Source organism: Melospiza melodia, chromosome 6 (assembly GCF_035770615.1).
Source record: "Melospiza melodia melodia isolate bMelMel2 chromosome 6, bMelMel2.pri, whole genome shotgun sequence".
In the NCBI taxonomy this organism is placed as follows: Eukaryota; Metazoa; Chordata; class Aves; order Passeriformes; family Passerellidae; genus Melospiza; species Melospiza melodia.
The window spans coordinates 56,342,389-56,358,545 of NC_086199.1; the positions used below are offsets into that span (position 1 = coordinate 56,342,389).

General features: G+C 46.4%; 1 protein-coding gene across 2 annotated transcripts; it reads left to right on the plus strand.

Moving 5' to 3' along the window:
* The first annotated feature begins 112 nt into the window (after window positions 1-112).
* On the plus strand, window positions 113-14,796 carry IVD (isovaleryl-CoA dehydrogenase). Of its 2 annotated transcripts, none has more exons than XM_063158418.1 (12): window positions 113-244; window positions 3,118-3,207; window positions 4,436-4,487; window positions 7,099-7,268; window positions 8,689-8,782; window positions 9,034-9,170; window positions 9,691-9,787; window positions 10,860-10,953; window positions 12,095-12,176; window positions 12,644-12,748; window positions 13,389-13,461; window positions 13,573-14,796. In XM_063158418.1, exons 1-12 carry the CDS (start codon window positions 113-115, stop codon window positions 13,704-13,706), a joined length of 1,260 nt encoding a protein of 419 aa, XP_063014488.1. In that variant the 3' UTR covers window positions 13,707-14,796. The 2 variants fall into 2 exon arrangements, with proteins under 2 accessions (XP_063014488.1, XP_063014489.1); XM_063158419.1 differs by lacking the exon at window positions 113-244 and adding an exon at window positions 567-596.
* Window positions 14,797-16,157: the final 1,361 nt, after the last annotated feature.

A 16,157-nucleotide genomic window follows, 5' to 3' on the forward strand; every position in this document is an offset into this window, starting at 1 on the left:
ATAAAGGCTTTCCAAGGACGTGGGCTCAGCCGCGGGAGGCGGGCACCGGGGCGGGGCGGGGCGCTCGGGGGCCGGGCCGCGCCTGCGCGCGGGGCTGCGGCGGGGAGCGGCCATGGCGGCGGCGGCGCTGGGGCGCGCGGCGGGCGGGGCGCGGCGCTGGCGGGCGCTGGCGGTGCCGCGGCGCGGCGGCGCGGGGCTGGCGGTGGACGACACGGTGAACGGGCTGAGCGCCGAGCAGCGCCAGGTACGGCCGGGCCGGGCCCCTCCGCGCCGCGCGGGGGTGTGGCGGGGCGGGCGGGCCCCCATTGGCCGCGGCCGGGCCGGGCCGCCCAATCCCCGCGCGAGCGGCGGGGGCGCGGCGGCCCCGGACACGCGGCCCGCGGCGGTGACCGGCCCGGCCCGGCCGTGGCCTCGGCACGGAGCGCCGCACCGCCCGAGGGAACGGCCCCGGCCTCCGCCTGCGGCCTGCCGGAGAGGCGATAATCGGCAGAAACGTGATCGTCCAAGGAACATTTCGGTGGGGTTGCGCCACATGCTCCCAAATGGAATGTTGAAGCTCTCCCGGCTTGCTCTCCTGCCCAATGTGGCATATAAAGGTTTAGGATCATTCTTGGAACTTGATGCAGATTGCGGCTGTGCTGCAAGGGGACACGCAGGGGCAGCACATCTCTGCTCTGGTGACCAGTGATGGGAACCAGGGAAGGGCAAGAGCCGGGTCAGGGGAGGTTTAGGCTGGGTATTGGGAAAAGGCTCTTCCTCCAGAGAGTGGTCAGGCGCTGGAACAGCTCCCCAGGGAATCATCACAGCCCTGAAGCTACCAGAGTTCAAGGAGCGTTTGGGCAACGCTCTCAGGCACAGGGTGAGATTGTTGGGGTTTCCTGTACAGAGCTGGGAGTTGGACGTTTTACTGAAAACACTGGGAAAAACAAAACTCTTATGCTGTCTTTAGTGTTAGTGTGTAAGGCATTACTTTATTCTTGTCCAAGAAGTGTTTGTGTGGCTGACAAAGTTCTGACCTCCACACAGTCCCAAGACACAAAACTTTTTCACTTACGCATATTTAGCAAACCAAAGTTTATTGGTTCTGAGTTGCATCATTCTCTTTATTAATTAGTGTTCTGTCCTCTATTGGTTATTGATTTCTTGCTCTTCATGCTTATCTGGCTGACTTTCTTTAGTCCTTTTATCATTTTTTCTCAAATTGGGAGTTTCCAGCTTTCTAGGCTTCAGTCTTGTCTGTCTTCTGGTTACTTCAACACATCTTTGAAGGGCCATAAATTTAAGATCTCAGCTGTCCAATCTTCAACTTCCTTAGGCTTTATTTATTGGAGTTTGTCAGGATTAGTTTTAGCAAACCTAAGGTTTCAGTGATTTAATGATCAAAGTAAGTGTCTGTGAAAAAGGAGCTTAACTAATGCTGACTACAAGTGGGCATGCTTACAATTAATTAAAGCAGCTAATGAGACATTAGTTAGGAAAGTTACATCATTTCCAACAGACTGATGATCCTTGTGGGTCCCTTCCAGCTCAGTGTTCTATGATCCTTAGCTTTGCTGTGTTCTGTGTGCAGCAGCAGCCAAGTGCTAACCATTCCAGATGTATTCCCTTCTGCCCAGGGCTTGGAGTGAAGGGCAGTGTCTTCCCAGGACTGTTCCACACAGGCTTCTGCCAGTGAAACACTGGAGCTACAGCCTCACTTTCCAGACAATTCTGATGGTACAAGTACATGGATGTGCAAAATAAACTTGTTTTTCTTTCTTGCTGCAGAATTATTCCTTGCCATGATTGTGTTCATGTTTATGGCCTTATCAGCTCAAACTGACATTTCTTTGTACTATTATATTCAGCAGATGTAAAAGAAGATGCAAAATATTCATCTTGTTCCTATCTGTCTGATGGAAAAGCTAAAAAGAAAAAAAAATCAGAAATAATCTCCAGTAATATTAATGAAATTGTGAATTAAAGGGAATATAACTGTTATAAACTGGCTTAGGGTGCCAGGGCTGCCTGTCTGACTTCATCCTCAATCTCTAATTGATTAAGACATTTTTTATTATGATTTAAGCTTGTCTTAATTTATTTTAAGCTCTTTGTCCAAGTGTAATGCAGTCAGCTTTGTCACAGTGGAAAGATATCTAATGACTTTTGGGCTTCTCTTTAGGTTTATAAATCTAGCAATGGAGAAAAAGCTTGTTTGCTAGTACTGGAATCCAGGGTCTGTGTGACTTTGGAAATTTAACATATCTTCTCTTGTAAAAAGGAGGATACTTAGGTTTTGGTAGTCAGAGAAAGACAGAGGAGTGGGCATATTCTGGTTTGTTGTTCCTGCCCCTTATACAGGTTCTGGTTTAACAGCTCAGTGTTTCAGTCTCTAAAACTGTTGCTTCATCAGAATTAATGTGTGAAAATAAGGAACCAAAAAGGAAAAAAAAAAACTATTGTTCAATTCTACCATAAGATCAAGACCAAGTTTTTAAATCTTCCTGTTAAAAATGTGTGAGATACTGTATACATTGTGTTAGTATGCTTATAGACTTCTATAGCATACATGTAAGTGTTCAGAGTATAAAATTTAGAAAAATATTAAGTTTTTAACACTTGGATCAATGAACATTCCTGGCTCTATCAAATTTCCCCACTGTAGAAGGTAGCAAGGCAGGTAATGTAGTTCTAGCTTGAGACACAAACATGTTTTAATCAGTATCCCTGCTTATTGCAGGCATCTGCACACCATTAAATGATGCTGTAAGCAGCTGTGGGATGGGTTGGCACATTATAAACTCAGTTCATCAGCTTCCAAAGTTCTCTGCCCAAAAATATGCCTGAAACTCCAGTGCAGGCAGGAGTTCTGGAACATTCTCTCATGTCAGGGTAGAGTTAAGGTTAAATGCTGAGAGGGACTAAGGTACATGAAGTCCTTTATAAAAGACTAAAGCAGTTACTCTCTGATGTGGTATTTCAGCCAGTTACCTGAACCATGGATTTCCTTATGGTCTTGAGCTTCTGGGTTTGGGATGCTGGAGCGGCATGATGAGGGAGTGTTGGCAGGACCAGGGGAAGAAGATGACAATATACTGCTGAGATGTAATGGATGTGTTTCTCCTCTCCTTTTCCCAGCTTAGACAGACCATGACAAAGTTCTGCCAAGAGCATTTGGCTCCAAAGGCCCAACAGATTGACCAGGAAAATGAATTCAAAGGCATGCGGGCAAGTATTCCATGTGTGCTTCTGAAAGCCTCTCTGGGCTTTGATCTCTACATTAGTCCAGACAATCCCAAGCCATGCCACAGGAACATGTGCATTAACTTTTCAAACTTAAAAGCCACAGAGAAAGTCTTTTTTTGATTTCCTGTTTTAGCATTTGTTACCAACTTTCAGCAACCTGGGGCAGAACCCAGCGATAATATTCATAATCAAGATTGATAATGGTCTCGTTTGGATTCTTATCATGGGATTACTGCCTGTCTGTTCTGGCTCCTTCCCCAAGTGTGCTTTGTATACTCCTGGCTCAGTCCCTTTCTCAGACATGAATTTCCTCTTCAGATTTGTTGTGAAAATATTGTGTACAAATGCTGAAACTTGCCTTTCTAATAAACCCAACAAATCCTGTGCCACAGGGTGCTGTGATTGATGGAAATGAGAGATCTGACTATTGGTTTTTATAAGCTCCACAAGACTCAAAAAGCTCTAAACATCTGCCAGCATTTCCTAGAGCTCTGATGTTGACATTTCCAGGGATGTATGTGCAGCTTTGAAGTGAAGTGTATAAATTTAGCCTGGCATTCCAGATGTCATCCAGAGCTATTGAATTATACTTTTTGAAGTCTCTGATAATTATTGCTGGACACCAAGGCCACGTGAGGAGCACTCACCTATGTGTCCACCACATAGCAGAGGAAAGGAGCAGCAGGGAGATGCCCCACCAGGACACATGTGCCTCCCTGGTGACAGCATCCTTTGCTACTGCATTTTGTCATGGCTGTGGCATTCCCATTTTTTATATCCCCTGAGGATGCTTCCTTGTTGCCAGCTCCTGTTTTACTGGAAGGGTTTTAAAGTGTCATCTCATAGCTCCATATTTCCAGAGTTTTGGTAATGGATAGTTTGTGCTGTTACACAAAAAATTTCATTGGAGTGGTCAGAGAGTTAAATCTTAGGAGGTGTCCTTCCAGATTTAAATTTAGGCATGTGAATTTTCACTGAATTCCACAAAGTCCTCCCGTGTGTAGCATAACTACTGTCCTTAAATCTGTGTGGTTTCTCAGTTCCAAGGATGGAGCTGCACTGGGGGAGGAACTGGAATTAGGGTTGTGTTTGCCTCATTCTTGTGATATCTCGCAGATAAATGGATGTGTCCAGTGAACTCCCTGGGGAAACTTGTTGTGCTGATGCCCAGACTGCCAGTTTGGGCTGATTGCATGTTCTGTATTCGTAGGACTTTTGGAAGAAACTTGGAGAACTGGGAGTTCTGGGAATCACAGCCCCTGGTAAGTTTCTTTTGATCTTTTGCCTTCTGATGGGTGATACTTCAAACAAATGACAGACCACTAAAACTCTCACTTTCCAGTTCACAACAGCCTTCATTGTCTGTGATGCAGCATCCATTTTGTCCTATCTTTGCATTTAAAAAAACTCTTTCTCAACTGTTTTTCTTCTTCTCTGACTTTGGATCCTTTTTCACTGTTAGACAAAATGCCTTTCACAATTTAAAAGCACTGCTCAGAAATGGTTTCTCCAGATGTAACATATGTAGTTCAAATGTATTTGTGCCTTTCTAATATGAAGCAAGTTTTGAAGAATGAGAGCTAGAGATAAAAGTATCCCAGAACAAACATCCATCTGTAATGGGAGAAGTTAAAGGCTCTAAAATAATGCCCCGAAAAGCTGTGATAACTAATGGGGAGTGACCACAGCCAACCAGTCGGAAAAAAATCAGGGGAAATCTTATTCAGCCTTGAGCAGGTTAGTGAAAAGTGTTGTGATGACTGTTACAGATGAGTGTGATCTGCTGAATGCACCAAGGCAGGGTAATGAGGAGAAGCCCTTAGTGGAGAAAAGCAGCTGATGGGGCCTTTCTTTCCCCATGGAAAAGTCTGTTTGCTGGATGTGGCTGTGCAAAGGCTCTGCAGAATCCAGCTGAATAGCAATGCCTTGGAATAATGCCTCTGCCTCGCTTTCAGTGCTGAAAGACTCTGCATTTCTGCTTTCTCTCTCTCCTCTTCCCCATTTACTGCTGCTCCTGTTTTTCCTCACTCTTACCTTCTTTCTTCTTTGATGTTGTGCCTGAGGCTTACAGCAGTTTCCCACACTATAAATAAGCCATCCCCTTACGAGTCCTGTCCTTGATTTCTTCAAAGGTTTACCTCTCAAACCCTCCTATGCCCAGGATTTTTCACTTTATTTTGGATCGTGGAGTTGTGTGTTTCTTTATTGATGTTGATTTTGTTGGAGGAGAGTGGGATTTAGGATGTAAAGATCATGTGGAATCTTAGGAGGGTGTACACAATTAGATGGCATGTTTGGGTGCCAGTGCATCAAGTCTATTAGGGGCACATTTTGTATAACAGTGCTGTTTGTTTTCTTCCTAAAACTAAGATAACTGTGGTGTTTGTAACTTTCCATTTGTTTTATAAAGTGCAAAGTGAAGAACTGTAAATATGTTGTTTCCATGGAATGATAATACAGGCATATCATGTACAAAGAGCAGCTTTGAAAGCACAGCATCATTTGAACACACCATGATTTGTGTTATATGAGGAGATGTCTGGCAGGATCATTTTTCCTGTTCCTCTTGCAGTGCAAAGCAGTCCTGGATTTGTGCTGCTCACAGTTACCCCACCTTTCTTGAGGCAAAAGCAGCAAACCCAACCATTATATAGGAATTAATTAAAAACCCTCTTGTTTTGGCATAAATGAAAAATTGTTAAGCCCATCTTTTATGATACTGATAGCAAACCCTTAAACTTGGGTTTGTGGTAGGGAGAGATTTTAAAGGATAAAGTGCCCTGCAGATAGAAGCAGGAGTCAAAATGAAGGACATGGGAGCAAAGGCTGTGTGTGATGCCAGTGGCTGTGATGTTAATTTGAGGAATTTGGGACAGCAGCCCCTTGGAGCTGTGCCCTTTGGTCACTTTGAGCACAGACAGAGATTTGCTCTTACCTTGTTGCTCTTGCTTGCAGCCTCCACATTGATGATGAGTAAGTGCTCCAAACTTATCTCCCTAGCTGCTCCTTGGCATTCATGTTGTAGTGCTTCTCTTAGCAGTACAACCACTTGCTTCCTACCTGGAGAATAGAGCTTTTAGGTTGGGAGGTGACTGTATTTGTGTGTCTATAAATGTGTTTAGAGTTACATGTGTGTATGTTTATGTAGGCTGTTGCCTCCTGAAGGCCATTGCGCGTTTCTCAGCCTTCTCTTTTTACCTGCCTTCTCTCTCCCTGTTCTACTCTGTGATTTTAGTCTTTACTATTAGTTTTAGGCTCAACTCCATGTGCCTAGCTGGGGTCTCAGTGCTGCTCTGTCTCACTTTATCCTCTCTTGAAACCTACGTGCTCATCACTGACAAATTACATTTATGGATCATTCTCGTTCTCAGTTGGCCGCTCATCAAAATTCTGGTGTCCTGCACATTTGTAGATGTCCTTAGTGTCACATTTTTGAGCAGTTTGATAATTCCTCACTTGTTTAGGGGCAAACATACATGGATTTTACAAACCTTGCCTGTGTTCCTTTGTTCACCTTAAGGAGGTTGCAACTTGGTGATTTAATTTTTGTGACAATACTAAGGGTGATAAGAAGGACTCATTATTACTCTATGTCAGTAGCATGTTCAAGATGTGTCCTTGTGCATGTTCTACATATAAACTATGTTATACGAGTCAACTATGGTTTATGCCAAAGACAAAATATCTCTGTGACTTTAGGATGAGAAAAATGGAATTAAGAAAGGATGGGGAAAGCCAGAAGTGCCCAGCTCAGGGACGGCAACAGTCAAACCCAGAGGCATTCTCAGTGTCTTGGGTTTCATTGGAGACTGAGCCCAGCCCTGGGATCTCGTGCACATGGTGGGTAACATGAGCTTTCTCCTCTCTTGCCAGCGGAATACGGTGGCTCTGCCCTGGGGTACCTGGACCACGTGGTGGTGATGGAGGAGATCTCCCGAGCGTCAGCGTCCGTGGGGCTCAGTTACGGGGCCCACTCCAACCTGTGCATCAACCAGCTCGTGCGCAACGGCAACGAGGCCCAGAAGCACAAGTACCTGCCCAAGGTGTGTGCCTGGAGGAGGGGAGCACTGCAAAGCTTTTGGGCCCTGGCTGCAAGGATGGCATCTTAAGCAGCAGCAGATTTCAGTGACCAAAGCTTAGAAAATACTGAACATGCCAAACTTGCCCTTCTCTGGCTTGTCAGTTCTTATCCTATTAATCCATATTGACCTCATCCCACGCCCGTGTCCTTGTCTGCAGGCAGCACAGCCCAGCTGTCTGCAGCTGTGTTACTAAGGGAGGCTTTGAGGTGACACTGGAGAATATTCTTTCAAATTCCCAAATTACTTTAAGATCTCTGAATGAAAGTCACTGCTTTTCTATTTTATTTTCTCCATTTCTCACTGCCTAAATGCTTGGTTTGGCTGTTAATTAACCACATGTGAAACTTCATCATCACTTGGGGCATTGATGTTGCAACTCAGAAGTGCATTAATTAGATTTCCGTTTTTAAATGCATATAAAAACAATGAGCACATTGAATCCCAGCTACTGAGATTATCAGTGGAATTATCAGCACAAGAAACTTGATTTAAACAACATGCAAAGTACAGTGTCACTTCCTCAAAGCACTGTGCAGCCTGCAAATGTGTAACCCCAAATTGTCCTCCTTCCTCAGGTGTATTTTCATGCTTCATTCTCTGCCTTTCAATGAGATATGAAGTCACTTCAGCTCTGACTTGTTTTGGCTCCTGACAGAGCACTTAAATGTGCTTAACTAGATTTGAGCATTTCATGGGGACTTCTGTAGCAATGCACTGATGTATTGAATTGGTTGAACAATCTTAAGCATTGAGTCGTCTTTTTTTAAAAAAAGTAGAGATCAAAAGGAGGAGAAGATGGATGAAAGTACACAGGGAGGGGGAAAAAAAGGCAAGGAGAAAAGGGCAGGATGAAATAACAGTGAGGCAGAAGCAACAGCTCTGTCAGAGCCTGGTGTGAGCAGGCACAGGAGGAGGGTCCCTCTGCTGATGTGGGGTGAGTGTGGGGGTACTGTGCTATGAGAACATTGCAGAGAACTTTCCCATCCCTCTTCACCTCCTCATTGGCTTTCTGTGTTCACCAGCTCCTGTTTGTGTAAAAGGGCAGCAGAAAGCCCAGGCAGGAGCTGGGGACAGGCATATGGCTGCCTGCATGGTTCCTTGGCACCTTCCTCATGTGTTGTGCAAGCAGGGCTGTGCTTGTGTAGCTGAGACAGAGCTGAGTCACCCTTCTCATCCCTCTGGGGTTTGGTTCTGTTCCTTCGTGCAGTGCAAGGCAGCTCCTTGCTCGGGCTGTGCTGGGAATTGCAGCTCTTGTTTGAGTTCCTGTGGAGAGCAGAGACTGTGGAGGTGCAATGCAGGAAAACAGGCCAGGGGGCTAAAGAGGGAACACAAACCATGCTGCTGGACTTCATCTTTTGCTAATATTTGTCCTTTCTTCCAGCTAATCAGTGGGGAGCACATTGGAGCCTTAGCCATGAGCGAGCCAAATGCTGGCTCTGATGTTGTGTCCATGAAGCTGAAAGCAGACAAGAAAGGTAAAGCTTGTCCTGTGCTGCCCAGGAAGGTGCTGGAGGCCACATCCCTGCAGGTGTTCAAAAAGAATTTGCCCATGGCACTCAGTGCTCTGGTCTGGTTCACAAGGTGGTGATGGGCCAAAGGCTGGATTTGATTATCTTGGAGGTCTTTTCCAACCTAAGTGATTCTGGGAAGCCTGTTAGGGAATAAATGGAGTGGAAATAGCAGTGTTGCTGTCATGAGCTAACAGATTTCATCTCTTGGCTTCCAGGAGACTTCTTTGTTTTGAATGGGAACAAGTTCTGGATCACCAACGGGCCGGATGCGGACGTTCTCATCGTCTACGCTAAAACCGACATGAGCGCTGTCCCGGCCTCCCAAGGCATAACTGCCTTCATCGTGGAGAGGGTAGGGACACTCATTCCCACAGGGTTTTAAAGCAGAATCCTTCACCTTAACAGCCTCATTTGGAAGTCAGCTGGTTTTCCTTCCATAGCTGCCTCTTCCTCAAAGACAAACTGCTTTCTGCCTTTCAGACAGGAAAGGAACATTCAGTAAAATGGAATCTGAGATCAGTAAACCTTTTGATGGACATAACTTCATTATTAGAACAGTTCAGTTCCTGGCAGAGCTTCCAACCCTTGCTGTAGGAGAGCCTGTGTGGGCAGCTGTCCAAATAACTTATTTATTTGCTGTTTATGTGCATTAGAAAATGGGTGCACAGGGTTCATATGTGTGTGTTTCTCTGTCCATTTGCTTTCTCTGCACTTGCACTTAGACCTGGTCTTGTTCTTAGGTCACTTTATCTCCCTCCTGGCACCCTACACGTGTTCCTGTGGTCAGGGGAATTTCACAGATATCTCATGATTTTTTTTAAGTCTGTTAGAACTAAGATGTGAAATGTATTTTTACTGCTTTGACTTTGCAGGGAATGCAAGGTTTCAGGACAGCCCAGAAGCTGGATAAGCTGGGAATGAGAGGGTCTAATACCTGTGAATTGATCTTTGAAGACTGCAAGGTCCCTGGTGAGTTGGGTTCAAATCATGGTGGTTTCCTGTGTTCTTGATCAGATAAATTGGATCACTAATTGCACACACGTTCAGCCTGTGACCTGGAGGGCTTTGCAGATGCTTATCTCTCTCTAGCAGCCTCTGAGGGAGCTGATGGGACTGAAAAGTGCAATCTGCTGGATTGGAGGGAAGGGAGCACATCGTTTGCTCCCTTCACCCTCTTCACCCTGCTCTTTCACCCTCATGGACCTAGTTCTTAACCACAGCTACTCCAAAGCCTTGCTGAAGCTCTCCAAGAAATTTGTTTCCATTAGAGTCCTGTCTTGTATGGAGCTGAGCTACTTTGCCCTAAAGGTTTTTTCACCGGAGACTTTCCAGCAGGCTTTGTAACACTTCTGAGTTCTTTTGGGGCCAGGGCCTGAAAATGGACATCCTTTCCCCTGTTTGTAAGCACAACAGAGGCCTCTGTAATAGCAGTATTTGTTATTCCAGTGGCAATTTTTGTTGATAGAAAAATTCCAGCCTTTCTAGAGCAAATGGAGAAGATGTCTTATCATTAAAATAATGATTGCACATTTGCAGAGCAAGGAGCTCTCCTGCTCCCCATATACACCTCCAAAAGCTAAAGTGGAAGAGTTTCAGCTGAAACCTAACATTTCTAACTGTGTTGGATGCCTCCACCCTGAAATCATCAAGGCCAGTGCCCCGGTGCTCTGATCATGTCCCAGGAGTCATCCACAGGGAACAGCATGTTCTCGTGGAAAGAGGATGATGACGTGGAGAAGCACATCACTGCAGTGTTGGAAGTTAATGCACTTGGCACTCTGGCTCCTTCTAATCTTTGGCTTTGGAAGTTGAAACAGTTTTTTCCAGGAAATTTTTCAGGCTATTCAGTCATTTTTCATAAAATCCCAGGATGGTTTGGGCTGGAAGGAACCTTAAGCTCATCCAGTCCCACCCCGTGCCGTGGGCAGGGACACCTTCCACTGGCCCAGGTTGCTCCTCTCCCCAGTGAACACAGGCCCTCAGTGAGCAGCTTGTCTGAGTTTTACACATAAATAAATCACTTTTCCTTTGCTCTTTGCAGCTGAAAATGTCTTGGGGACACTGAGCAAAGGAGTCTATGTGCTGATGAGTGGATTGGACCTGGAGAGGCTCGTGCTGTCCGGGGGCCCCCTGGGGTAAGGGACTGTCACCTTTTGTAGGTTGTAAGGCCAGAAGGGTCCTTGGTGATTGCCAAACCTGGTGAGGATCCCTTGGGGCCTGCAGCTCTTGGTAGGATGGATCCTGGATGGGTTACTGGGGCAGCAGGAGAGAAAAGGCTGGGTCAGATGTGGGAAGGAAGCAAGGTGCAAGGAGGTCCTGTGGCTGCTGGGTGTCCCAGTCAAAACCAGCACAGAACTCCAGCACCAGCACAGCTGCTCAACTGGGCTCTCGTGAAGGTGCTCAGGGCCCTCTCAGCAGCCACTGCTCACTCAAATGTGCTCTGAGCTCTCATCCCTGAGCTCTCAGCTCCTCATGTAGTGGTTTTCCAATTTGAAAGCATCTCTGTGAAGCCCCATGTGAGGGGCAAGGGATGAGAGAAGCAATGCCAGAAAGAACATTTGCAAGTCTGCCTGCCAGTGTCCACTGTCACTCCAGAGCATGCTTTGGAAATTATCAGTCTTGATAAAAACAATTTCCAGAGATATAAATCTGCTTCAGTCCCCAGTGGCTGGTTTGTGTATCCCTATGTTATTACTCAGGGAACAACCAGCACATTTGTGTTATCAATTCCTTAGAATCTAACACACTATCTAGAGACTACAAAACTGGTCTGTTCCTCATTTATTCAATCCTTAAGCTCCCCAGTAATCATTGGCACCCCACAATCCTTTTGTCCTCCTGAGTGGTCTCTCTGAGCTAATCCTCTTGTGGAAAGATCAACTTCCACAAAACATGAGGAGGATTTTTTCCCCTCCTTCTTCTTACCTGTGCTTTTTTTTTTTTTTTTTTATGGTATTGGTTGTTATTCCTTGAGTTGAGGGCCTCTGGAGGTAAGAGGAGCACAAACTGTCCTGGCTGTGGTTATGAGAAAGCTCTTCAAATCTCAGTCCCCTGAATTAAAAGGTCAGACCTTCTCACAGGATGTCCCAAATGAGCACTGGGGAGAAATATGGGACCTTTGGATTTTATTCTTGGCCTTGTTTGAGTGGATCTGTAGGAAGACAGCAGGATATCACTTCAGCTATGAGGACCTTTTTGCCTTGGGTTACATTTCCAAAGGTAAATCATTATTAATTAATAGTTCCACTGTTTCCCTTTTCCCTCTTCTCTTCTTAGGCTCATGCAAGCTGTTCTTGACCATGCAATTCCATACCTGCATGTCAGAGAAGCATTTGGACAGAAAATTGGTCACTTCCAGGTGAGGCAGAAAAGGAATTGGGACTTTTTGTCCTCTTTTCTCTTTAAAATTAAGAAGACTGAGAGCTTTGTTGTGGTGGGGGCTTTGCATGGAGGAGGTCACCTGCTGTTTGTGCTGGGGCTGCATGATGTCATAATGAGCAGCCTGGGGTAGTGGAAGATTCCTGCTCATGGCAAGGAGATGGAATTGTATGAACTTTAAGGTCCCTTCCAGCTCAGGGAATCCTGGGATGCTGTGATGTGGTGAGAAGGTAGAAAGATCTCTGAGCCTGCTCCCCTGAGATTGCTGTTGATGGATGTGGGACTGTAGCTGATATCTAGGGGTCTGTGGCTTAACAAAACCTCCAGCTCCCTCATGTCCGCTGGGTCCATGTCTCCTCCCGTGTCCAATTCTTCTGAGGTATTTTGGGGAATGGGTGGTTCCCCTCACCCCTGCTAATTAATGTCCCTTGTCTTTGGGCTGTGCAGCTCATGCAGGGCAAGATGGCAGACATGTACACGCGGCTCATGGCCTGCCGGCAGTACGTCTACAACGTGGCCAAAGCCTGTGACCAGGGCCACTTCAATGCCAAGGTGAGCTCAACTCCTCCCTGGGCTGTGTGTCCTGGGGCAATTCCTCCAGTCCCAGAGCCTCAGCTGGGGGGACCCTCTGTACAACAAGTCCCCACAGCCCAAAGGGTCCTTTTCTCACACCTAAAGTACCTTTTTTCACTCACAAATTAAAAGCAAACCTCCTTTTACAAGGCAGAAGATTTAGCAGCATCAGTAGGTGTTTATTGGAAGCCCAGACAGATGTCCTGGTTGTTGTAAGGGCTGTAGCAGTTGTTAGAGGTGTTGTCACCTCCACCTGTCACCACGCTTCGGTTGGAGGAGGATGCCGAGTGTTTAACAGTGGGATCACAGATCCCTGCATCCCAAAGCAAATCATGTTGGTCTCCTGGGGGATTGATGGGCCTTTGTGAGAGAGCCATCTTCTCTGGTGCACTTTTTATTTTTTTCCTTCTTCTGTCTTCATGTGACCTTTACAGACCTGCTGGGAGTGTTCTATAGTAACAGGAACACTGCTGGAGCTCCCTGTCCCTGTGCTTTGTATTCAAGTAGTTCAGGGTTCTTGGCAGGTGTCTGCAGAGTGATGGCAGCATGAGGGCAGCACGGGGACTGGAGATGGGCAGGTGACAGCTTTCCTGACTGTCCCTTTGTGACTGTCCCGTAGGACTGCGCCGGAGTGATCCTGTACTCAGCAGAGTGTGCGACGCAGGTGGCCCTGGATGGGATCCAGTGCCTGGGTGAGTCACTGATGGCTGGACAGAGCCAAGCACAGTGCAAGAACATTTCCCTCTGCTGTCCCACCCTGAAATCAGGGACAAGGAGTGACTTGTGGCTTTTTTGTGTGGCAGGTGGGAACGGTTACATCAATGATTACCCTATGGGGCGCTTCCTGCGCGACGCCAAGCTCTACGAGATCGGGGCGGGCACCAGCGAGGTGCGCAGGCTCGTCATCGGCAGGGCCTTCAACGCCACCTTCAAGTAATGCCACCACTCAGAGGCAGCACCACGACCACCATGAGGCCTTGACTGTGAGACTGGAGCGCACAACTCGGCTTCTTCCTGCCTGCCATTCCAGCTTTGTCACTTGTGGAGTCCCCTCTGCCTGCTCTGGGAACAGATGCTGCTGGACTGGCTTGGACAAAATGAATCAGAGGGTACATGGAAGAAGTGTTTTTTCTCTTTTGTGATCATCCTGATTCATGGTGTTCATGAGCTATTGATTCTCAATTTTGCAAGGCAGACATTCATCCCCCCCACCAGGCAGGCTGGCAAGGGGTGTGCAGCCACTGCAGACAGAAAGTCAAGCCAAACCCACCAAAATGGACAATAAGGGAACAACTTTGTTCTTACCAAAAAGCCTTTAGTGCCATTAAACAGTTAGGATTTAGCATATTGCCACTGGAAGGTGAAACTTCCTGCTGTGACCTTCCAATGTGATTATACCTTCCATTTTGGGAACCTGACACCAATCACATTGAGGGGTTGCTATCATGAGCACTTAAAGTCATCTGTGCACAAGCAGCGTTTTAGGTGCTGATTCCTAAAACCTCCTTAAATCCCATGTGTGTTGCTTTGCAGAATTCCTTTCCTATTTGCAGCTTTCCTATTCTGGCTGCTTCTGGAGTTATTTGGGTGCAAGCCCAAGTCCTTGCTGCGCTGACTGACTGCTCCCACCAGGTCATTCTCTCAGAGTCGTCACCATCCGTCACTCTGGGGACAAGTTAACACATCAGAGCTGTGTTGTGCCATCTGTGAATGAAGCAGGCAGAAAGAGCTGATTTCTTTGGAGTTTGGTTCCCTCTGAAGGTTGTTGTTTTTGTTGTTTTGGCCAAGCCTGTCCTCACACTCCAACTCTGGGCAGCTGAGCAATGTGTTTGTGAGTTATCTCAGTGCATCTTGTATCCAGCAAATCACGGCTTATCCAGCTTTTTAAAGGGAATTGCCCAGTGTCCTGCCAGCCTTTAAGTGTGAATCAGAAATGGAAATGGGCTGCTGGAAATGTGATTGAACAGTTGATTGAACAGTTAATTAAACCGTTGCCATGTAGGCAGTTCCCAGCAGTTTTAACAAAACTCACCTTCCACTGTGTGTATTTCTTTGGTTATAGCTGACTCTTGTCTATACCAGGTGACAGAGACTAGAATTTTAAAATGCCACAGATGGAAGACTGTTCACTTTTCTGGATTGCTAGGTAGGTCACCAAGAGTTTATAAAAGTCAGAAAGAGTCAGAAAGAGCTTCTGAAGTCCTGGTAGTAGCACCTTCCTCCAAAGGTTCATATTTATTCAGCCTCAGTGGGTGGCTGTCACTCAGGAAGTGTCTCAGGGTTTAATTTTCAGCCTAATCTCTGGATAGAGGGTGGACAGAGGTGCTTTGTCAGGAATATTTTGTTGAGCTGCATCTGAAAATGCTGTGGAAGTGAATCTTGAGGTGCACTTCATACAGAAGATAGTGCATTGATGTCCATGGATGTAAGAATTTAGTTATATGACCAGACATTATGTTTTGTCACAAAATTAATCTTGGACCACTGTTAAGATCCATTCCTGCCACAGCAACTTTTCTAGGGAGTGTCAGAGCCCTGACAGGATGGTGTGAGATTCAGATTGTTAAAATTAGGTTTTCTAAGGTGGAAGGAACCCAGAGATTTTTAAACCTGTCCTTCAGCATTGGAGAGGTCTGGTTTTAATACACATAATAAATAATGCCTTCACTTTCCAGGCTGATCAGCACCTTGGAGTTGAAGGTAAAATGAATCAATATCTAACAGATCTTGGGACAGGGGCAGGGACAGATTCATAAATCCTCAGCAGGGTTGTATTATTCAAATCTCACTCCCTTCCACAGCAGCTGCCTTGGGAAAGGGATGGGAGAGCTTTTTTGGGGAAAAGAGGGTTAATCTTTGTACTATACTAATAAAATAAGCTTTTGCTGTGGCCTGTGCTCTTGGGAGGGCCCCAGCAGAGGGGAAGTGAGGGCTCTGCTACCCACCAAAGCACATCCAGGCTGGCAGCAGCAACAGCCATGGTGTTGCTTTCCCTGCCTGTCCTTCTGTCTTCCCAACCACAGCTTTTCCCCATAATTCTCATTTAAAAGAAATACATTCACAGAGATCATGCAGGCTGTGCTTTATCTCCTCTGGAGAGCAGCAGAGCTAACAGGGAAAACACAGGGGGCTGTGCTGCTGGATATCATCTGCATGGTTTCTCCTGGGGATATGTGATGGAAATTGCCCTGGCCTGACAGCCTTTGGCTGCTGGCAGGGCTGGATGTGCTGCATCTTCCCTGCTTTTCAAGATCCTTCCCCTATTTGCAGCTGGCTGGCTGCTGAGCAGAGAAGGCATGGAGAGCAGTGGGGGGAATTGAATAATTGAATGAAGATATGCTGTGGGTTGACCCTGGCTGGGTGCCAGGCACCCACCAAAGCTTATCAC

Bases quoted from the DNA above. Each gene is read 5' to 3' on its own strand.
- IVD (XM_063158418.1), top strand. From the start codon at position 113: ATGGCGGCGGCGGCGCTGGGGCGCGCGGCGGGCGGGGCGCGGCGCTGG. The intron at 4,488-7,098 runs GTAAGTTTCTTT...CTCTCTTGCCAG, and splicing joins TCTGGGAATCACAGCCCCTG to CGGAATACGGTGGCTCTGCC. The intron at 12,749-13,388 runs GTGAGCTCAACT...ACTGTCCCGTAG, and splicing joins AGGGCCACTTCAATGCCAAG to GACTGCGCCGGAGTGATCCT.